Raw genomic sequence first — 24,538 nt, forward strand, 5'->3', positions numbered from 1 at the left:
TGTGGTTAGACAGAAAGTAGATTAAACTTCCTGTTCTTATTACGTGCTTGATTAGTTTCCCGTCTGAAGCACACCACTAAATTTAACAGTGTGCAATTAACCCGTGTAACGAACCGCAGAAATATAAAATACTATTTTCTAAAAATTGCTTTTAGGAACTGATAGGTCCAAACTAATAAACATTATAAAGATAAAGTTAATAAAAAAACAAAATTATAGATTTAAAAATATACATATATTGTCAATTAAAATAAATTATTGACCAGAAAAATGACAAATATCTCGCTTCCGTATTTACGAAAATCAAGAAAATAAAAAACAAAAAATCTGAAAATTGTGAAAAATTCAAAACACTGGAACGTTGATTTCAATCGAAGAAAAAATAATATTGACGGTAAATAGAAAAAGCAAATGATGTGATATGCGAATTATTTATTTAACAATTAGACAGGCGATAACATGAGATGGATACGATGTGCTTAATGTAGGTAATACGACGGTGATTATACCGGACAGTTACTAAACGATGGAGTAGCGGGTGGAAAAGATTTGAGAGATGAAGAGGTAAGATGTGCGAGAGGTGCAGCCAGGGGTGCAAAGAATAATAGAGTTGACTCGTCGGATAATAACTATTTTAATTCGCTAACTCGGGGGAGATTTTAGAATATTTGCGGCGCCTATTGTTTATGATACATTAATAATAATAATATATTTATATATATGGCAAGATCATTGGTCAATAAATACTTCACTTAAGTCGGCAGCTAAATTTGTCAAATAATTATTTCCTAGTTCTAATCAGCGATCTCGACATTAAAAAATTAAAAAAAATCTCGCTCTTTAAATTTAAAATTGCTTCTAGTAAATTTTCGAATGTGCATGGATCGTTATTATTTAACCATTGCATTTTTAATAAAATATCAAATTTACGGACTCAATATTTTAGAAAAGAAAATCAAAGATACATATTAATTATTTGGGAAATTTAGATGCCTTGACGGTTTAAACCGTACTACGTTATTGTACCAGCTGAAGACGATTCTCGGTCGTATTCTTACGGCCAATCTCTCTCCACGACGCCAGACACTGCAGTCACTATAAAGGTAATAGTGCGCGCAAGTATTCGTCTAATACTATCTGTTTTATGCTAATAGTAGATCCTTAAAAGATGTAGGTAACACTATGTACATGACAACGACGAACGTCTCAGTCGTCATTTTCGCTTAACAAAGTCCTCGTTCCCGCTACATTCGCGCCTCTACGATCCATATCGTTAGATCGCATTATTAAATTTTCTTATTGATCGAAACACAGTCCTTCAGTCGTCTTCTGAATTTAAGGAAATCGCATGCCTCCTGCCGATCAACGCTCGATCCTAGAACCAATAGAGGTCCTTGGAATCCTGAACTTGAGACTCGAGTCCTGTAACAGGCAAGAGAGAGATATTGTTTAATATACGATTCAATAAATCTAACAATATATTTAATTTTTTTATACATATAATTTGAAATGTAAATTCTGTTATATATACATTCTGTTATATAAAGACTTTATTATTTTTAATTCTACATTTCTTAGATTTTAAAGCAGCTGGTTTCGTAGTTGCCTGAAAGCAATGTTACCAAGTAAAACATCAATCTTATAGAAAGGCTTCTGGCACTACAGTGAGAGATCCTTAAACGTTATACAAGCGATCAGCTGTTTCAAACTGCTTTCCGATCTGAAAGACGTTTCTTGTCGTTGCTCGAAATTATTTATCGGTAAGGAGAGACAACGTTATGACGGATGCGAGGGTGCAGAACTGGTGATGGCACCCGCTGAGCAACACGGGCAAACCGACGGACAGACGGACGAGTGGACAGATGGGGGTCTGATGTCACGACGCCGGCCAGTTAAGATCTCATGTCCCTTGTGGTCGAATTTATCTCTTATCTCGATATACACCGAAGAATGAATCGACAGATCATCGTCGCCGATATAGCATTCTTAAGTGATTTAGGGAGGCGCGAGGTTGCTGTATAATCATCGAATAATAATTTTAGCAATTTAGTACAAATGTTATTTCGTATATATATGATACTCCGTGTAAAATACTATTCATCAAAAGCGATATCTTCGCTTAAAATTGAACACAGACTCTCGTGTATTGTAATTTGATAATTATTTCGGCAGATTAAATAAAAGAGAGCGAATAATAAAAATGTTGTCGTTGAAACGCGTGATTGAATTAAACCATTACAACGATCAAAGGGTACCTAAAGCTATATAGATATATCTCTTTTCAATTTCTTCTTTAATATTTCTTGATCCGATCAAGCGAGCCGCGCGTTCGATTATCGTGCAACAGATCGACGTTTCGACATCGTGAATTGCCAGCACGTGATACGGGAGATTGAGTTTGTATCCATCGATACGCACGTGTCGGCACGTGGACGTATCTACCTGCTTCAAAGTCAGCAACGTGCGACCCATGATACATCGCCATATTGGCGCACGAGTGCACGCACATACGTACGCGCGGGGTGCGAACACAAAGAGCTCGGTCGTGTGAGTGGAACGTCGGCGTCGCATGGAACGCAAAGTATTATTTGATCGAGAGAGTCACTGAGCCAGAAAATGATCAAGGAAGGGATCGGCGGGTAGAAAGGAAAACAGTCTTGGAAAATTATCGCGATGGATTGACTATTACGAAGAAATGATGAATTACTTGAAGTGGAATCTTCTCCTGTACGAGTTTGTATGTACCAATCTATTGTTAGAAATATTTATTTAAATTATTTAGACATTGTTGGAAGTTATTATAAATTAACTATTTGATTAATGTACTCGTGGCGAAGATGTCCATTTTTAATTCAATGTATAACGAATGTTATATCTAGGAAGAATGTGATGACTAAAACGGTATTGGAAATACGTAATGTTATCAGCATAAAACATAGTGAAGTAAACTTGTCTGTTTATTTGAAATAAAACCAAGGACTATTCTATATACAATTATTATATTCTAATTTAGCTACTGAAAAGAATGTAGTCAAGAATAAGAATATAATCATATGAATTAAAAACGCAGCTAACTTTATCTAAAAACATATGAAAGGCGAAAATATAGAAATTATGTGCTTTTTCCGTTTAAAATACTGATTATCGTGGCCTTGACTCCATTAATTTATTTAGAATGTTATTTTGCGCGATTGAAATTTTAGTAAGCGTCGAACGTAGCGAAGAAATTCTTTGGCAATTTCCGACAGAACGTTTCGTTTCCTTGGAGTTTGTACGCCTCACTTCTTTGTCGGTAGGACTAAAGGGAATTCCTTCGTGCGGGATCTCGCAGTGCTCTTTGATATCGCGATATTGAATGTTGGAACATTCATAACAGGTGCGTCCGTCCGTAACTTCGTATTCGCTGATCTGTGTGCGCCTGAGGTTTCAAACGGAAACATCTTGTTCTGCATTTCTTAAGAATACGATAAACGCGGCACGCGACTCCTTCACGAAATGCTTGTCTTTGTACCGAAATCTATACAAAAGTCGATTGAGCTAAATAGTATAAATTAACGTATTATTTTAGCATTTATTGTCTTATCGCGATTTTCAAATATATATAATTTACGTAAAGATTATTATTATGATTTATTAGTAAATATTGTTATGTATTAGTAAATTACATATATTTACTGGTAAATAAATAATAATAATAATTTATTAGTAAATCATTATTAATAAAATAATTTAATAGACCCAAGAATAATTATGTTAGTATCATGATATTGTGAATCAAATTTCTCTCTCAAAATTACAGTTCTCACAATTATTTTACTGATAATAGAAACTTATTGAGAAACGCGATAATCCAGCGTGGTCATCATGATAATCCTTGTGACGTCGTTAATCCTTCACATAGAAATCCTAAACAGAACCGCCGGCGTATAATATCTTCGTGGGAGGACATCCTAATTTCAATACATCCTGCGACACCACGAATGCCGAGTAATGCGCCATAAGTGTCACCGGCTGGGACGATTTATGCGAGTCGTGTACACATGCGTTTTCGCCGTACATGCGAAACCGATATAGTCCAGGATGCCAGGAAAATGGCGAGGCAAAGGGCGGTGTTTGGTGAATGGTGTGTCGAATAACCCGAACAATATTGCCCGATGTTTGCCATATTATCACGGAGTCACCCTCGTGTTTGCGGCAAGACGCGGCACAAGGGATGTGGCACGCGTGTCTAATTCCCAGGGTAAAATTTTAACGACCGAATATGTCCGAAATATTAATTTGAGTCATTAAATATAATTATTATCGAATCTCTGTCTCTTTCTTTTTTATCTCTCATGAAATATGTATAGCATCGTTTTTAAAATTTGATAATTAATATTCTTACACGTATGTCTATTCACGTGATAATATAATAATCTCTTTTGACTTTGTCAGAATAAGATGTATGAAAGTTTTATCGAGCTAAAGATCAGATCTTTTGTTTTTACTATACAAGCGTCTATAGACTTCTATTCTCATCTAGGGAGGGAGGAGGCAGTGTGCAATATTGCGCCCGACACACGTCGGTGATCCTGGAGATTTGGGAAGTTTAATTTGTAATTAATAGTCGCTCATCGGTGCATACGAGTTCGAGAGGGGCGCCAGTCGACCAGGCTTACAACGAGTTCAAGTATATTGGATTCCAGACGGCGAGGGGTCTGACCCTTCCCTCCATTGATAAGGGTCATCACAATGCTCGTCCCTTGCGCGCATCCCTCGCCGATGAAGGGATAGCAAGGGTCGAATCCTCACTTTTTGCAGAGCGAGGGTGTTCGATTTAATTTAATCTCGATGCCCTTGTTTCTGAACGCCGAGCGCGTTTTTCAAGCGGTCACAGGCGGAAAGGTGATCGTCTTCGTTTTACATTCGGTGCAAGTCGAGAGACGCAAGAAGATCAAAGAACAAGAAGAGCGCGATCGAGAAAACGATAATGCAGGATACCTATAGACTTGACGATTTATAAAGCATAAGAATTTTACATTTTTTTTATCTCAAAGCGCGAAATTTTAACATCTATTGCACGTATAAAATAATAGCTTCAATAATATCTAGAAATCGGTCGCTTATATCTTCAATATCTCTTCATACATTCTTCATATAAAAATATACAAAAAATATATATAATAAAAATATAATAAAAAAATATATAATTCAAGAATATCGAGAATTTCAAGATTTTGAACCGGAAGATTAAAAAAAATAATAAAGAACGACTAAAAGGACGAAGAGGACACAATGAATCTCGCGTGTTCGCCAATGCGGCGACCTGTCTGGTTCGCTTCGTTCGTAGAGAAGCAAGCAGAGTTCGAGAGATCGATATAACCAGCAACCGCTCGACCACTCCCTCCGTTCGCAAGCTGACCAATCGAGGATGACTGGCCATCCCCGGCTGGCCCGAGTCTCTCTTTCCCTTCTTCTCGTGCAACGGTGAATTACGTGACGTCATTGTACGACGCCATTTTCGAGGCGCGTGCCAGAAAGCGTACGGGAGTACCGATGGATTACGCCGCGCTAGAATGTTTTATGAAGAATGTCCTAGCTCCGAAAAGAAATTTATATATACATATATGTACATAAATATAATCCTTTTATCCTAAGTTGGATTTTAAAAGTTTCCTGGATTTTAAATTAAATATATTTGGATTTCCTAGTGAGATCCTAGATTTCTTAATCTTCCCTTCTAAGTCCCTTAAATCTTACGATAATTGGTGTTTATTTATTTTAAATCCTATGTCAAATTTTTTTTAGATAGATACGCGATAATCCGAATTATACATAGTCTCTGGTTTTGATAAATCCATGATATTGTATTTTTTGAACTTGCGTACCTTAGAATCTGGTATCTTAGTTGCTAAATGGTTTAAACCATAGCATCTTTAGATCCTGCCTCGGGTTCGCTGCATTCCGAACACAGTTCATTTATCAGAAGGGTAAGAACGTTGAGCTTGTTTATCTAAAACCAGACCACAGATTAAAATCGTATGCGTGTCTGTACCGCGAATAAATAATTCATCACTTTATCGCATGTTCTGAAGCTAATCAGTATCAACGCATGTTCAACACTTCTTATCCGAGGGACGATTAATCTTTAGAGAAATTGAGCTAATTTATTTAAAATAAACCTCTAAAGATCTCAGGTTGCGCATGTAGGAGAATAAATAATTGTCCACGACATAATTTGCCGATTTATTTTCTGAAAGTAATTTAATGTTTTCCTAAAAGTCTCATAGTTAGCTTAATACGTTATTATTTCATACCTCAAGTGTGTTCTAAACTCTATAAATGCAATGTTTAGATCTTTTCCTTAGATTTTCTAGTATATTTTCCTTCAATTTTATTTAGAATCAATGCAATAGACAATATTTATTATAATCAATTATCCGTAACGATGGATATATTAAGTGATTATGAATAAAGTTGAGAAAATTAACAATGAAGTTTGAATCGGTTTAACTTTTTGTCTTTCTCTAGTTCTAAGAATTCGAAAAGGATAAGAAGTAAATTAAATCGAGATTAAAGTTAATCTGCATTGATAGAAATGGACATCCAACGATCCAAGTATAGTTCGTTTCACGATATCGACAACGTCGAGCCGTTCTCTAATGATGAAGCTAACGTGATAGCTTCCCACGGGAAACGGCATGGCGGCAAGCCGCAAAATAAAGGCGGGACGATGCACGTGTGCGAAGACATCGCCATGTTAAGACGCGGACGCGTCATCCGGTAATTGCGATTTATTTCTCTTAATCACTGCGTAAACGGCAGCCAATTTATGCGGTTCGAGTTAATTTCGCGCAATTATATAATTACCGAGCGCGGCGGCCATCGCGCAGGCAGCGAACCTAATCGGTTTGCCGAGACGAGCGCCGTAATGGCGGCACTTAAATTTAAAGATACCTCGAAGACTCTGCGCACACCAATTCACCCCTGCTGGGAACAAACCGACGCTCATTTCACCCTCTATTACTCTTTCGCGAGTCCCTTGATCAGAACACGAGTTCCTGTTAAGTTCTTAATATTTTGTGTGTTTGCTTCAGCAAATTAATAATAATAATTACAGTTCACCCTTTTCAAAATAAAATTTTATATTTTATATGAATCTTATATATTCATAAATTAATTCTAAAAAACTGAAGTTGGAATTTAACTTGTAAATATCAATACGTGAATAATGACAGAGAGAGAACTTGGCAAAAAAAATGTTATTCTCTTGATTTGCAAAGTACAAGTTACTGTTCCTGCTCTAAATTTCTTTTTGACTCTTACGTATGTAACAGAACGTTAGATTCATGGTGCTTATTTTTATCTCAGAGGTTCCGCTGTTCGAATGAAAGGGAACTGTAAGAGGGATGGTAGAGGGTTGGGATTCATTTTGCGGCACGATGCTTGGTCTCGGCGTGTAGCAAAGTGAGGGTACAAAATCGATACTAGACCTCCTCTCCCTTCTTGGGATGGATGTCACTGTTTCCGTGGCTTGGCAGCCATGTCTTTCGTCTGAGGGAAACGGAATTCAGGCAGCCTAGGATCTTAGCAGCCGTGGATGGCTGCTTAGATAGGATTCGGACGATCTAAGAATTTGTGCGCGAAAGTGCATAGTTAGCGTGCACTTTCGGATTTCATTATAAGTTCGAGGAATGTAAAATTGGATCAAGAAGTTGGGAAGTTTAAAATTCGATTTAACCGTGAAATGCGAAAACTGTAGAATGTAAAATCAATGGAGCAGCGAGCAGAAGGTGTATTTATATAGAGGCGATATATGTTCTAATTGGAAGCACGAAGCCGAAGAGAGTGGAGGTAGAAACGAAGTTGTAAAAATAAAAAATAACGAGAATTCCAACACGTCGTTCGCCGAATAGCGTATCTCAGAAAATTCCGAAGACCATATGCGAAATTGTGCGACTGCATGAAAGTGAGGGGAAGGCGTGTAAGCTGCATCAGGGTGCAGACAGATGGGAGTGGTCTCTGTAATCACGATAGGCGTGGTTTTTCACGGCTTACTGCAGCTGCATCACATGGGGTGCACAACTGTGCGCAGTCGGATTCTGTCACTTTTCCCGGGAAATAAATTATTCGATTCAATTCGACAAAAATAAGAAATCAGAACAAATACTTGCCTCCCCCTTTTTAGATATGTAGACAATAAAATATAAACGTTTGAATAACTACATCACATATATAATTATTATTCAATTATATTTAATGCATTTTAAATAAATCACCTAATTTTTAATTATTGTAATTTAAATTTATTTTCAAATTATCTGTGCTGCAGTATCATCAATCCATTTTCAGAGAAGGTTGATAAGTAAATTATCTTAATACTGTATTAAATCTGTATTCTGCACGCGGAGGACAAATTGTTCAGCGACTTTTCCTCGCAAACAAAATAAAAAAGCTAGATCGGAGATGGACAGAAATACCATTTTTCTATACCGCATAATTTAACGCTATTTTTCTGCCTCGCATAATTCACCGGCAGAATAGCGGCGCGTTTAAGGAATACGAGGACACGAGCGACGAGATCCTGGCGGCGGCAAGAGCGAGATATGTTTTGCGGATTCGTCCGCGGCTTTTTGTCCTGCGGACGATTTTGGTGGGTGAACGCCGAGCCGAAGGAGGACGCCGTATGGATCGCGGCTCCCATTAAGCCCTTATTAATTGCGAGCATCTGAGGGACCGACCGATCTTTCTTGCGCTACCTGCGCGCCATTCCGCTGGCCGAGCGAAGCTCCATCCTGTTGTCGCTCGACACAGTCAGGACACGGCAGGATCTTTTGATACACCGTCGATATGCCGACGATTCGTATACGCGAGTATATCAGATGGAGCAATGGGGACCGCGCGGCGGCGTGATAAATCAGGAACAAATATCAGGAATCCGAGAATAAGTGCTTAATTCAGAAGTCTTTCTCTTAAATAATTTTATTAAAAATCCGAAGGTTTCTTATTCTCATGAAATTAAAAGAAAATGCGATAATCTCGCGATAATCGGCTTCGCCAACGACGAACACGACCGCTATTTATTTAAACGGACAATTTCTTCTCTGGGCGAATCTCGCAGAAGTGAATATCGCGAATATCTCGGATGTTCTACGCGCGTTCTCTTCGAACGGAGAGTTTATCCGCGATGTCCATTCGCCGTTGGTGAAACCAAACATGGAAAAGTCTACTTACTTACCGGAGAGGGGTGCGTAGTGGCCGTGAGGATAGGGCGGCGCCGAGGAAGCGTCAACGAGGGATTGCGACGGCGTCGCCGACGTCCACTCCTTGTAGGTCGCCGCGGCGTGCGCGTGATGCGCCGCGTGGTGAGACGTGTGGTGGCCGAGGCCGCGTGCACCACCCAGCAGAAGGCCACTATAACTCGCCGCCGCTGCCATATTGTGGTGGTGGTACTCGTGCACGGCCCTGGAAAAAGAAAAAGGGCACGGGAAAATTTACGACGTGAGAATTGTGAAGGAAATGGATATACATATACACGGAGTGAATAAAAAAACCTGGCCACAAAATGCAGTATAATTTTCGGAGCACATAAGATTAACTGACTGACACGTAACTTTTTGACATACAGAAAGATACACGGAGCTGCATTGCGCCAAATCAACAAATAAAAATAGCACCACGGTTCTTAGCGTGTCAACATAATCGCCTTGAGTGTGTCGTGATCGATGAGATATAAAATAATACGTGCCATCAGTACCTGATGCCAATTTGAAAGGGGCAAAGTAAAAGGAGAAACCAAAGAGAGAAACGGAATAGGGGTAGCGAGCGGGTGGTTTTAAAAGCGAAAACAAAGAGAAAAGGAACATGTGAAAAATATTGAAAACCGTCGGGAGCAGGTAACGCCGAGATCTTTAGCACTGATTCGGTCACTCCTATAAATTACAAGTCTGTCACCGCTGCCGTAGAAAAAGAATGGAAGGTATCGGCGATACTTCTTCTTTTTCTCTCTCCGTTTTAATTTTCCTTCTTTCACTCCGTTCCCATATGTAGCATTTAACTCTTTTGTTTTTTTTTTCCACATCTGTCGCTCCAAAATCTTAGCAAAAAAATCTGTTCATCCGATACATCGAATTTCATTCATATGGTGGCCATACCGTCACAGTGATGACAATCAACATTATAACGCGTTAAGATTGTAGGACAGGAATACAAATCAACGTGCAGTTATGAGAAAGAAAGAAAAAAGAAATAATGAAAGTTATCGAATAGTTAATTCAACATGACTAAAGATCGTGTTTAGAAAATTCTCGTCTCACTAATTAACGAGCTATGTAGCATTTAATGGCGCGCTCACGGGAAAAATTCCCAGCATGTGGCCCCGGTTTTACGTCTCTACGGTGTGATGAGATGCTGTGGAGTTACACGCAATTACTCGATGCGCGCGATCAAGAATCAATGGGACGTGGACACGGCGCCGATATTCCGTCGCGCAACATTGTAAAGAATGTCTATTAAGGCACGGGGGGGGGGGGAAGGAAGCTATGCCATTTATGTAAAACGGAGAAAAGATAGATAGATAGAGAGATAGAGAGATATATAGAGAAAGAGAGAGAGAAAAATAGAAAACGACAACAGCGATCGGTAGCACTGACCTGTGATGGTACTGCGGGTAATGCGGATGCCACGGATCCGTCGGGTACTCGTAGACATCACTGGGATGCTGACTATTCCAAAAGGAAGGGGGAAAGTTCCTCATGGACATAGGGGAGATATTTTCTGCAATAAAAAAGAAAACAGTTTTACAGCGGCGGCGCTTTTAATGGCTCGCGCGAGAAAACGTGCATTTATAAATTCTCAGAGAAAAACGAGAGAAAGAGAGAGTGAAAAGTCGCGTTTTAATTTTCCGATGAGATTCTTATCTTGACTGTAGAAAATATCGGAAAGCGATCGAAAGGTTCCTACCGGTTGTTTATGTAACCCTTTCCGAGCGCCCGTACGTCTCGGCGCCTCTCCGTCGGAATCTGATCGTAGAACATTTTATTCTTTGCTGCTAAATATCGCGCCATTCTTATTTCTCCCGTTTAGAAGCGTGAGTCGTACGTTGTTGAAAAAGAAAAAGAAAAACGATTTTCAGGGCAGGCAGCGCCATAAATACTGGTACCAAGCCGATGATCCCTAAGTGATGAATACCACCGATAACTCGTTGTTTCTTTCTCCGCGGGGGGAAGATGTTCTCTCCCCCGGAAAACGAGTTCCAAGCGGTCGCGCTTCCACCAGAAACCACTCCTAACTAGAGGGAATAAATAACGCCGCTGGCCGGCTAAATCATCGTAGTTTGTAACGGCGGAGTAAATTAGCAGCCGGTATGCCTCTCCTAGCAGATAATCGAAGCGACTTAGCCGGAGATGAAATCGTGCGCGCGCGCGGGGAGGGAATTAGAGGGCATAAATCGTGGACCGGCGCGGTCGACCTCGCGCGTTGGTCCACAACCTTCGGGTGCGCGTTCCGATTGGCCGGAGGACGGATTAAAAAAAAAGAAGGAAAAAGAAAAGAAGAGAGGAATCCAACGTGAGAGAGGACCGCGAGAGGATTGCGGGAGGATACACGACAAGCTTCTGGCTTCGGAGTGGCCGCTTGTAAAACAACCGAGCGGTACCCTTCTGCCTTCCGCCGATTTGATCCCGTGGGAGTCTGCCTGCCGGTTTAGCGAAGCCCTTCGAAATCCGTGGGAACGACACCGAATATATTTTAATAAAGCTTCGTCAAAAGGAATCCAAATTATTATTGTCACATTTACGTTAATTAATCGCGTAAAGTGATGGTAATATGGAATTAATAATATGTCACGTAATATATCGTATATAATAATTATAATGGTAAAAATAGTATCGTAATAATATAATTTATAGGTTTTATAGTATATAATAGAGCGATATATTATATTATTAACTTAATGTGCAATATAAAAATTTATATGTTATTTATCGTTAAATCACCGTTAGGAGAAAGCCGCTAATCGTATATATTCGTGGAATAATTTTTCATTAAAGAAATTCTCCGACCCGATGTCGCGATACCTTGCATTTTTATGGGTTACGCTTGCCATATAGACAAACAGACGAACGGACATCTTTTATTATATAGATTTTGACACGAGGACGACGTTTTACGATGACGGTAGCCTAACCGGTAAATCGACGTCGAAATACCGGGTCTTACATAAACGGGCGAGTCATAACGCGTGGAGTTACGACCCTCGATAGTGTGGTAATAACACCGCGCAATTAATTAATCGCGCGAGTCCGAAGTATCTACAAATGAGCTATAAATTGAATTGATTCCTGCCTGTCGGTCGATGAATTTCCATTAAGTATGTACAAATAGCGGCAATCAGGACTGTATCTCGATCAACAGGTATACCTTTTCTCCTTAATAATACGATATTCGTTAGGATCAAATATGAAAATTGGACGAAAAATGTCATGCTATCAAAAATTCTACCAAGCTTCTCTCAGAATTAATAAAAAAAATTCATTAGAACTTTGAGAAAAATTTTTTAGTTGGAATCACAGAAATGCATCAACAAAATTAAATATAGAATCTTTAAAAATTACTCGTTATCAGTTTAACATACACAAAATGTTACATATATGCATTTTTGAAAAGTATAAAGAGCTAATTGAAAAGTATTGTATTGTCATGTATTGTCAGTACAAGCATGATCCTTTAATCCTCGAGATAGACAAGGATACGGCTGAGGACTTCGTGGGACCGTTCGCGGCCCCTCTCTCCTTTCCCGTCTAGTATCTGCCTCGGTCTCGGTTCGCCGACTGTCCTTTATTTATTAACGCAATTAAAGAAACAGAGTGTCGACCGTCTGCAGCCGGCTTTATTCTTTGCCGATGCCGCGACCGAGGAGAGAAAGGGTATCTATGTGGAGGAGAACGGGGGGAGAGAGGAACGAGTAGAAAGGGTTGTCGAAGCCTGGTTCGCCAATAAGTACCCGCGTGTTCCTCAGAACTTCAGAAAACGCCGACATTTTAATCGACGACTTGCGAATCTCGATACCGCTTTCGCAATCGCGTCCACCCTTCGTCCTTAAATAGCAAAATGGACAGCGAAATATTTTCAAGATAATAGGACATATAATTGAGATAGTATTAGTTTCTTATTATCAATCTGTTAACTATAATCTAACAATTAATTACACTATTTAATAAAATTTAATTTCTTTCTATAAAAATAATACATTTATAATTAAAAATTATTTTGAACCAAATAAGATGTTTCTTATGCATTTTTGAGTGCTGGAAACGATGTCGCGAGCCAAATTTCACCAGCATGTCAAGTTTCCGAGATAATTGAAGTTTAATGCGTTAAAAATGGTTTTTTCACAATATAAAATTTTTTTTCTAAGAAAAGTTAAGATATTCTTAAAATGATTAGAAGTCATGCATTTTCTTATTTTCTTATCTTATTTTCTAACCATATTACATTTGTATATATCGAATTTATTTAATTACAAGATAAGTATAGTTAGGTATGTAAGTATACTTCTTTCATTTTGCACACAATTCCAAAAATAACACTATCTTTCTACGCAACAAAACAATTTCTGTTTGCTTCAAACCGGAACCCGGCGTATTTTTCCACGCCAATTACTCGAATTCCTTTTTAATTCTGAAAGGAACCCTTTTCTCTTTCTACCCTCTCCTTCTCCATTGAGCCATCCCTTTCTCCTCTTTCCCTCTTTGTTTTCGCAGCGTGCGCGTTTAGGCTCAAAGTCGTTCGGTCCTTGTACGTACGTTACCCGGCATTCCGCGGCTAAAACTGTCTCCCGCGATGTCGCCTCTCCACTCCTCGCCCTCCTTTCCCTCACAATGTCTTTCCTCAGCGCTCCTCCACCATCCCTCTTTTCCCGGAGCAGCGAAGCTCTTAATTTACCATTCGTACGAGCACGGTCGCGGGAAGTTAGCGCGCAAGCAGAAGGGGGAGGGAACGACGAGAGTGAGGAAAGAGGGCGGGAGGGAAGGTGGTGAGGCGTAACAATTAGGTCGTGTTGTCTTGAATTCTAAGCAGGCTACTGAACTGATCCTCGGCGTACCGTAGCCGGGATAAATGCGGCCTTAAACGACACCGATATAGACGAGCTTGCCGATCGCTTGCCAAACCCGCTCGCGTGCTGACAATCTTCCCTCCTATCCCTTCGTCCCTGCGGCTCTTCTCTCTTTGCGGCCGGGACGCGTTCCCTCTGCTCTTTTCTCCCCACTGGCCCTGCCCTGCCCTGCCCTGCCCGCGTTTTAAGTTGGCGCGAGTGCACGAGCGAGCTACAATTGTCACGAGGCTTGTTAGCCTTGTCGCCGCCTAATGGCGTACTTTATTACCCGCCTCGGAAACGTTTCGACGTCGAAACCTTTCGACTTCATTGAGATCGGAAAGAGGGTGGACTCCAAAATTCGAGCACCACGATCGATACGATGAATAAAATAAATTTCAATCCATTTGGAGTTCACAAGATTACCATATTCATAATTTTTGAAACAATTACATGTACTTTTTAAATTAATTGTTTTTTTTCCTAAATATATATATGTATAGAGAGAGAAAGAGAGAGAGAGAGAGAGAGAGAGAGAGAGAGAGAGAGAGAGAGAGAGAGAGAGAGAGAGAGAGAATTTTATTTATCAAGTCTTACCCTTTAACTTGTCGTGTGCGAGGGCCCTTTGAAAGTGTTCCTCCACTTCCGACGCCGCGTCGCCTCGATAATGCGTGAACACGACGCAATTCGCGTTAACGTACTGCGCTCTGCTCTCACCGTCGTCGGAGTCCTCGGTGGTGCCGGCACCCACGCCTGCGAGCCGGTGTATTAATACGCAGGTGTTCACGTGGCGAGACACACGTTGCTGCAAACCGAGACAATTAATCATCTCACCGTCTGTCGATCTGTCGTCGTCCAACGTTCGCGAGGGTTGCGAGGTGGTGGTTGCGAGGGGTGGTCGCGGTTGCGGCGTTGGCCTTGGGGACGCAGGACTCGGCGCGGACCCTACGGAACCCGCGCTGCTCGGCTGACCTTGAGGGACGCTTCCGCCGGCGCCGCAAAGCTCGATACCGGCTGCTTCCAGGGATCTTTGGTGAACATTCAGCTGCAATGGGAAGCAATTAGTCTCGCATGCGAGATCGTCGATTCTGAGAATCTTAACTTTGTACAGAATCTTACTTCGAAAGTCGTGATCTATGATTTTTATGAGTCTAAGAAAATTTCCTGATTATACATACACATGCGAAAATTATTATACATCTAATAAAGATTTTGCTGACTTTAGGCGACGTGATTTAACAAATTACTTTAACTATTTTTATTTTAAAAAACAAGAAAACTTCAGATCGCGATGACTTTTAGTTATGACATTTTTAAATTTCTACAAGTTTACTTTTTAAATTTCAATCTTCTTATGGAGATTGATTGTTATAAAATTATATCTCTATATTTTTATAATCTTGAGTTTACACTATAAAATATAGCGACAGCTGTCTCTTTGAATGCAGCAGTGAAATGCAGCGGTTAAATAAAAGTGACAGGTTAAGGTGGATGAACCAGTGGACGAATCCTCTGCGAGAGATTTTTCATTAGAAAGAATCATAATTGCTTCTATGCGAACGTCACACGCGATCGCGCTGTTTATCGGTTAACAAGTTAACGATGCCGGTTAACCGGTTATTCGCTTAGCACTTGGTCAATCGTAAATAATTACCAGTTAACTGGTTTAATTGGTCGGTTGATATACAGTTTGCATGGAGCATGACAAATTAACCATACAAACGATAATTAAAAAGCAAAAACGGAGAAAAGCGTTATATAGTAAAATAGAAAATCCTCACAAATTCTGAATCTTAAATTCCAAGAAATTAAATACTGCAGTAGAATAATCTTTTTTAATCATTTCAAACGCTTCTTTAATTTTAACTTTCGATTTCTCTTATAAACGCTTTTGGGATTTTGAATGTTTATGCCTACGAAAATATCGATCAAATTCCAACAAGTAGTTATACGATAAGTATTTTGCATAGTAACGTACAATCGCTGTTCTAGATTTTCGTCGTACCTATATCGATTTCTCGATCATCTTCTATTCTTTGGCCCGTCAGCATCCAATTGTCGTCGATCGACGAAATTCTCGAGCGGCAAATCGCGCGAGCCAAGGAGCGTGGCCGACGATCGCATTGCTCGCATGGCGCAGTGATCGTGTTGATGGGAGGACAAGAGAAATACGAGCGCGTAAATACCGGCGCGTTTTAACGGCGATAGCCGGGATTTTCCGCGTGACATCAGGGCCATGCGTTTTCTCGCGCGCTATAAAGAGAATGTCGACGACGGGAACGGTGGCGAACGGCCCATTGATTTCCACGTTGTCCGCGCGCCAGAATTCGACACCGTGGTGGCCCATTAATTCAACCCTTTCGGTCGTCACGCGCTCTTCCGCAACGAACATCATCCGTGATATAGTTATTAGATAATGGCGTATAAAAATTGTCCGATTTTTCAGACAACTTTCCTTAGCAAAAATTTTATGAGAATTTTAATTGTAAAGATATTTATAATATTTATATACTATTGGAAGAGCGAATTAAGTTCAAATGGTTAAATAGATCATCGAAACCTTGTCTATTACTTATAATTATTTAATCATTGGATAACTAAATAAAAATAAATTTATATAATTGTTTCGAGTTACCCAAACAGTGATTTTATATTAAAATACGTTTCCTAGTTAGTTCCTCGATTCTGCGGGAGCAAAAATGCGTGTCGATGTCCAACAAATCACTGCGAATCGTGCTTCTCCTGCCTACCGGTCGGTGGAGAACGACCGAACGACGAGCCGAGCGTTTCGTTCGCTACCCCGCCTAACCAATTACGTGCATGCATCAGCGGTGCACGGAAATAAGCTGACGGTGATGTATGCGCCGGTCGGCGGAAGGGTGCGCGGGTACGAGAGCGGCGGAGACGATGAAGAGGAGAAAAAAGACGAACGACTACGCCCGCGAGAGAGATGCTATCGTTATCTACGCCAATAAACTCGGGCCCCCGGCCCCGGCCGTTTCATGGTGAAATGCAGTACATCACCGCCATGATGCACAAAGTGATGACGAGCGATGACCCGGGGGTAGGCGTCCGCGTCGTCGAATGAAGGTATATCCGCTTGTCATCGTGGCCTTTGCGACTGCTGATTGGTAGGCGGTTCGCGATGAAAGCTAGAGGAGAGCTTTAAGCTCTCGGCGCAACACATCTACATACACAACCGTCTTGTAGCGATTTGCTTTGCGCGATTACGTCAGAAGTACCAGCTTGAGAACTATGCGCTTGTGTAATTATTAAAATAGCACACGCAAATAGCATCGCTCCGTTTGGATTGACAATGTGGATCGACTAAAAATATATTAATTGAGATCTACCAATTAATGTAAATCCAGAATCAATTCCTAGGGTCAGTTTCTATTTTTTTCATATTTAGAACTTCGCTTGGTTTTAGAGAATATGGGAGGAAAAAGCAGACAAAAAAGTTGCCAAAAGAATATAAGGATATCAACGAGAAGAATACGTAGAAAAATCGGCGGATTATTATCTCGTGATAAATTTATCTCGGAGTCTCTCTAACAACTTTTTATTTAACGTCGATGCCCGTTCGATTGCGCCGCGCGAAATTCGCCGCTCGCGAGGTCGAGAGCGCGTAGGAGATTAAATCAAGGAGCAGCGGGTCTTCCATAGATTACCACGGTGGAACATCCAGCGCCGGTTGGCCGCACGACAATGTGGTAATTAATTGAAGCAAGACCGTCCCCGACAGCCTCTCTTCCTCTTTTGCTTTTTCTCTCCTCGCTCTCTAGCCAAGAGAGCTGCTCCGCGGCCTTTCAAAGCATTCCAAAGCGCGAGTCCGCCCGTTCCTCTCCACGGCCACCGCTCGCTGCTTCTTCTTCTTCTTGCCCCCCTCTCGCCCGTCCACCCTCCCCAACCGTCCGTCTCGCCCTTCCTGCCGGTGTCGAGTCATTTCACGAAAGACCCGAGGCCGCATCTTTATTTCTTTCCCTTTTGTCTTATAGATCTCTACAAGGACTACGATATATCGTATGGATCCTAGCTACCACAGATCGTAACTTCTGAGATCCTAGGCTTATTAGTTTCGAGAGTCTCTATATTTGAGGTTCGTTGAACTGAGTTTCGTAATGCGGTAGTAAGAGAGAGTCCCTAAGCTTATTAAGTAAAGAATATTAATTAATAATTGTACTAAAATATGACACATGACAGTTTCTTCCCTCGGAAATCCATCAGATTAAAAGAAAGAAGAAAAGAAGAAGACAATATGAAAGTGTCCCAATTTAAATGAAGGAAGACTTTTTGTGTCTTGCTATAATTTTTAGTTTTATAGAATCCTAAATTCTAACAGTTCTTTAAACCGTTCTTTCTCGAGATTCTTCCAAATTTGATTCCTTTGTATTTTAATTCTCTTAATTATCGGTTTGATAGTTTCTAAGCTTGACAGGCGTTTGATTCCCACGGAATCTCTTCGCGTTCAGTTCTTAAGCCCGACGTCACATTGGCGCAAGCTGACACTATTTATCGCCTCGTGTACGAACAGCCAGCAGCACGCCGAAGCCGGTAACGAGCGGGGTAATCTTTTAGTCAAACCTGGACCGCGCGTACGCGTTTGCATTTATATCGCGAGCCGGCGATATTATTCACGGTGTATCTTCGCGCGTTTACGGCGGAGCGCATTAAACGGATACCGACGCGCGATTCCTCCTTGCGGCGGAATACCCTTATCAGCGGGTGGTGCACCGTTTACTCATTTGTGGACGTCTGGTAGCACTTAGCTGTTATTATGAAGCAGAGTCCAGCGGGAGATAAAGCGGGTAGTACACGCTAAAGCAGACGATTAGTTGAAATTGCGAGGCAGGAATAGCGTACTGACGAACGAGGAAAGGAAGGGAAGAAGAAGAAGAAGAAAGGAAGATTCCCCCGTGGGATCTGGGAAATCAAAACCAAAGATATTGGAAATCTGAAACGACTGGCGTTCAATGAACATGACTTTAATTGTAAGTCGCCCAGCATCCAAGAAGCGTTCAAGAAACCTAAAGTATAAAAAATGTAAAAGTCGAAAAATATAAAAAGGTCGTAAAAAGATTTTTAATATCCGAAGAAATTTATACATCGTGTGCAGAATATGCTGTACATCCAAGATAGTTAACAAGTAGAATCACGAAGGAAAAATTGCTGGTAACGATAACGTAATAAACTTCTTCTCGTTACTTTCGCACAGCATATCAATGCGTCTGTAGGATCCACCGCGGTGACGATCGATCAAATCAGGAATCTCAGGCATCTAGCGACATGGCGTTTATCGCGAGATGCATTTGCAACCGTGGAGACACGGAGGACACCTCGGTGACGCCGAAAAGAAGGTCGCCCAAAGTATCGCAGCGCGAAGGCGTTACACGCGTTTCTGCGTTATCTCCGTGAATGATCGGCCGGCATTTTTCGCATTCGCGTAAAGTGCTAATTGAGACGAGCGATGGCTGAACCTCGAAGGGGTTCCCCTCCCCCTCTCCCCGGTTGACGCGTGTGCATCTTCACCGACGCAACATTAGCTGATAATGACTGTCCGTGAGAGTCGGTATAAATTGTTCAATTAATTAGTACGAGGCGTAAGTATGATTGAAATGAAGCGTTAGGCCCCGCTTGGAATCCGGCTCTATTTATCGGCTTTACGATTATGCCATCGAGTGAAATTCACATAGTGGGGCTTATTCGGGGGGTGTCGGAATTCCCGTACGAATATTTTTCACGTGAATCCGAGACTCTGTCTCTTATCACAATGTTTTCTGCGATTCGATATAAGCTCTTTCCCATCAAATATACAGTTTAATTAGAATGGATAGTTAACATTTAAAAAATTAAAAAGACAAATGAAATCTATAGAATCTGAGATAAGTATTTAATCGCTAGAGAAACGAGATTTCTTGCTAAAAACTCAAATTTTAATTAAATCTCTTAAAAAATGTTTTTTTTAAAAGAGATTTAACGGAAATTGCACAGTAGGATCGACATATAGTGATGTCTGGCACGATCTCATTGTAATTTGTCGGCAAGATCGCGGCGTCGTCCACCTGGAAAGATCGCTAATGAACTAAGCTTAAAAGCGAAGGCAGCCCGTTCGCTCGGCGGCGTGGCTTATCGATAGACGCGATCCCCGCAGTCGGACTCCTCTCATCGTCGCGAAGATAGGAGAATCGCGTCGATGAATGGCCGTGTCTGGCAAACAAATTGCAAGATACGCCACGGCCGCATGGCAGCTTGTTACCGGCTCCCTACTCCGCACCCCTCATCTCGTTTCTCATCCCCTTTCGCCTGGAATAATCTCTTTCAAACCTTTTGGATACCCTTTTTTCCGATCAATCGACAATATAAAATATAAGAAATTAAAATTCTAAATCGCCTATGTATATATGAAAGAATAGAAATCTAAAAATTCAAAAGAATTTAACAATATAAAAGAATTAAAATGTAACATCGTAGAGATCATAGTAAACATTGAAAAAATTCAATACGAAGATTTAAGATCTTAGAAATGGACATTCGATTTTTGGCTCCGAGTTCGCAAACAATTTAGAGAGACGCTGGGTGGTTTTAGCGAAACGACGCTGAAGAGTACAGCAAGAGTTTCGCAGCAACAGCGGGTCGCAGCTGGACGTAAATATCGCGTTTTTATTGGACAACGTGCTCGACCGCGAACTTTCAATAAGCTGGCGAGGTACATAATAATAAGCTGGTAATGGTCCTGTTCGGCGAGAGTATAACCCAAGGACGCTGCGGTAGGTAGCCGTCGTTACTGAACACCGTATCGGATCAGGTCTGATAAGAGAGCGCTAAAAGCGCCTCGCGTTGCCGCCGCATCTCGGAGCCTTCTCACCGTTTCTGGTATCTTCTTTTTTCTTACCGGAGGTCGACCTTCGACTCGGTGTTACTCACGTTTTTATCTATCCCGGAATCACGACGCAGCAGCTGAGAGCAGTTCTTAAACGAGAGCTTTTAAGCGAGGTCGTACGAAACGGAAACAAATCCATTAATCTTCATTGTCCTAAAAAGTTTAGATAACGCTTAACTTCAATTCAATTACAACGAAGGATAATAAATCTTGACTCAACATGTGCTACGAAAGATGAGCGCGACGCGACTTCCTTCTCGCATTGTTCGACAAATGTGTATTTTTTAATTTAATCGACAATAGCTTTGACCACTGCGTTTTCGGAAGAGATGCAAGTAATTTTCGCTCAGACGCGTGGCCACGGTGTGGCAAGATTCTGAAAAAATTACGCCGAGGAATTACGACTATCCGCGGATAATAAACTTGCGGGATACTAAGATGTAACCGTTCAGATTTCACGAATAATTCTCGTCGATCGTGTCGGCACTCGCGTTTTTCTGATTCATTATAGCGGCGAGCGAGCCGGCGGCACCGGAGATCGAGGAACGCGATCCACGGCTGCGCGGCTCGATTAATATTGAACGCTCGACGGCGACGACGACGGCGCGAGGCTACTACCAATCGACCGATCCTAACTTTTCTCGCATAACTCGGAAACTTCTTCACTGCATGCTGCGGATCAATCATTTTTTTCCGTGCATCCCATTGCCCCCGATGCAAAGATATTGGGAACGCTCGCTCGACTCCGTCTTGATATATCGAGGTCTCTTATTGCCGCGAAATGTAGAGAATTCTCTAATAGCTAACTATACGTGTCTTTACAAATCTCGTCATTGTCGGAGCAGCGTTTTTCTCAAAGAGAAACATTTCAGAAGAATCTAATATAGCATGTACACATTGAAATCTCTAGGAAACTTTGATCATATATTTTTTCATTGTAATTCTACTTTCAACGATTTCTTTCAATGATTCTACTTTACCTGATATCGAAGGTAAACTATGGTTACCAAGAGTACCAGGACAAAGTTTATCATTAGTACTTTTAGATGTCCATGTCTCAATGCGGAATGCGTGTCGCTGAAAGCGGGCGCGTGCGCGCGGAATAGCGGACACGGGGCGTAGAAATGCGCGTGTCGCAAAGAATGGCGATCCTAGACTAAAAACAGAACAGCGCCAAGGAATGTAACGCATTGCGGCACACCTTGCCGCCGGCAGCTGACGGCGAAGTGCCCCGGCACGGCTCGCACGGCGATGGACTTACGACTCGATCGTCATGTGACGCGCGCGTGAGATATGGCAAAGTCGCGCCGATAATTGTCGCATATCCCGACAATTCCGACGACTACCTTGTCGGCCGTTGTAACGTGTTACTTTCCACAAAATTCCTCAAAGCGGACTTGCAGCGACGAGTTGAAGCGTTGAAGGATTCAAGTCATTAGATTCATTACTTAAGTTCGATCGACTAACTTCGTAGACTGTCATGTTTATTTCCATGTTAAATTTGCAAAGTATATTGAAACAATGCGTTTTTGCTTAACTATAATTAATTTTATTCTTGTTAGATCCTGTCCTTAAATAAATATTTAACAATTTTGTTAATTTTACGCACATACGTGTAATTTACCTACTAAAGTTTACCGTTACGTTCTGCACATAGTAGGTACGCCAATGTGTGACAATGTAAAGGCAACTAGAGAGCTTGAGAAACCTGCGCCAAGTAATGGCGTCCAGTTGCCAATCATAAATAACAGCAGGTCGCGTGGCTTCCGCGATTCTACGAAGCGTCGCCGCCGATTTCGCTGCATAAAGGCGTGCGAGGAGCGGTGATTAATTTTCGCGGACACAAATCACGCTCACCAAGATCACGCACACACCGATCAGTCGAACGATCGATCGACTGATTACTGGTGAGGCAGAACGAAGGTAGCCGGCCATTGGTGCCGACAACCCGAAGCTGATGTTTGCGCAAATGTTAAGTGACGTATTTTATATTTTTAACTTTTAGTTTAATTTGTTATCGTTACGTTTTAATACTCAAAATGTTTAACAAAATTATTATTGCAGTAGAAATTATATTTTGAGCTTTAATAATAAGTTATAAAAAATTATTTATATAATTGTTACATACAAATGAAATATTATTATTATATATTTTCTATATTTATTTGGCTTATAATTTTATTAAAGAAATAAATCGTTTATTGCTAAATGTGCTGATATTAAATATCCATATAGATGTTACAAACTGTGTCCATTTCGACGTCAAAAATTTTATCTAAAAAATTCCGTTATTCATCTCGCAAAAATTTTTATTCGTCGACGCCTATGCTTCAGAAGGGAAAGAAAAAAGGCAAAAGGCGTCTCAATGGCGACACGAGCCCGCTCCGTGGAAACTGGCTCTCGAGGAAAACCTCATTCAATTCAATTCTAATGCCGCTGCCACCGCGACAGAGCCGAGCACTCGATCTCGAGATCGCGGTCGGGAAGCTATTGCCCGGCATTTACGACCGTTCCGAATGATGAGAGTATTCTCACTACATGAAGATTGACGACGAATTGTGACTTTCCCAAAGAAATTAGATTCTAAGAAGCCGGGAAACGTTTATAGGTAAAAAATCTGTCAAAGAATCTTGAATTTTGGAAGAAATAATTCTCGGAGAAATAGCTTCCAATAAAACATTTATGAAGTTTGATGCATCATTCCGGATAGCTCTCATCAAATTTGTCATTTTCAAAGTGAACCCCATCGAGTGTGTTCGTGTTGGCGGCGCGTCTCTCATGTCGCTTCTATTGAAATTAACGTACATTCATTACACCCACCGCGCCGCCGGCCAACAACATTGAGGCTCGTCGACGTATTAGCGGATTTTGCGGAATGCTTATGATTTTACGAGCCTCTTTAATATGCGTTTAGCTTCCGCCGGTAGCTCGGGCTCGCGATGTGCCTCCGGCTCCTTCTCTCTCATCTCGACTATCTTCACCGACCGCTGCCGCCTCCTCGGCATGCCTACGTACGACATTTTCTGCTTAACCTTTGAACTCTCGCGGCCGTCTCGAGCCCGAAGCGGCAAGTGCATTCCAGCCAGAAGCGGCGATGGTTGAAAAATTCGATCCACGGGCCCGGAAACATCTATATCGATCCGGGACGGAAAAGAGCGACGCAATCGTAGCAGCAGCCATTGGAGGCGTAGATGCGAAAAGAGATATTAGAGAAGAATATATCTGAGATTGATTTTTGAAATTTTTAGATTCGTAAATTCTCGTCTTAGATTATTAAAATTATATCAAACACATGCGAGTTTTTAATTTTTTAAATATATTCATAATCTGATTCGTTTCTCTGAAATGACTTGTTTTCTTAAAATTCAAAGTATAGATAGTGTTTAAAGCTGAAAGCACATTAATTTCTCGTTTATAGTAATATGTAGGCGATCATGGTCCACCAAAAGGAATTGTAGACGAAATGCCGAGACTTTTCGCGGATCATTTTTCACTCTCATAATCGCTCGTCTCATCTCGGCACTCGTGACATTGCACTAGCTGACAGTGACGAATCGACAGTCCTCGAGTCAATCCTTGAGTCA

At 41.2% G+C, this 24,538-nt stretch overlaps 1 protein-coding gene across 6 annotated transcripts in view; it reads right to left on the bottom strand.

The window, feature by feature from the left end:
* Positions 1 to 417: 417 nt before the first annotated feature.
* The window catches only part of Vg (transcription factor vestigial), a 45,410-nt gene continuing 21,289 nt past the window's right edge, over positions 418 to 24,538 (bottom strand). For 2 of the 6 annotated variants that reach the window (XM_071701444.1, XM_071701443.1), the window contains 4 exons: positions 14,672 to 15,119; positions 10,632 to 10,755; positions 9,214 to 9,444; positions 418 to 1,422 (listed from right to left, as the gene is read on the bottom strand). In XM_071701444.1, the coding sequence (XP_071557545.1) occupies positions 1,287 to 1,422; positions 9,214 to 9,444; positions 10,632 to 10,755; positions 14,672 to 15,119 (939 nt within the window). In that variant the 3' untranslated portion in view covers positions 418 to 1,286. Of the gene's footprint in view, positions 1,423 to 5,867; positions 5,937 to 9,213; positions 9,445 to 10,631; positions 10,756 to 14,671; positions 15,120 to 24,538 lie in introns of all 6 variants that reach the window. The other 4 variants (XM_071701445.1, XM_071701448.1, XM_071701446.1 and 1 more) reach the window with 4 other exon arrangements.

Source organism: Temnothorax nylanderi, unplaced genomic scaffold, assembly GCF_030848795.1.
Source record: "Temnothorax nylanderi isolate EJ_2023f unplaced genomic scaffold, tnyl_v1.0 TNYL_tig0025_pilon, whole genome shotgun sequence".
Taxonomy (NCBI): domain Eukaryota; kingdom Metazoa; phylum Arthropoda; class Insecta; order Hymenoptera; family Formicidae; genus Temnothorax; species Temnothorax nylanderi.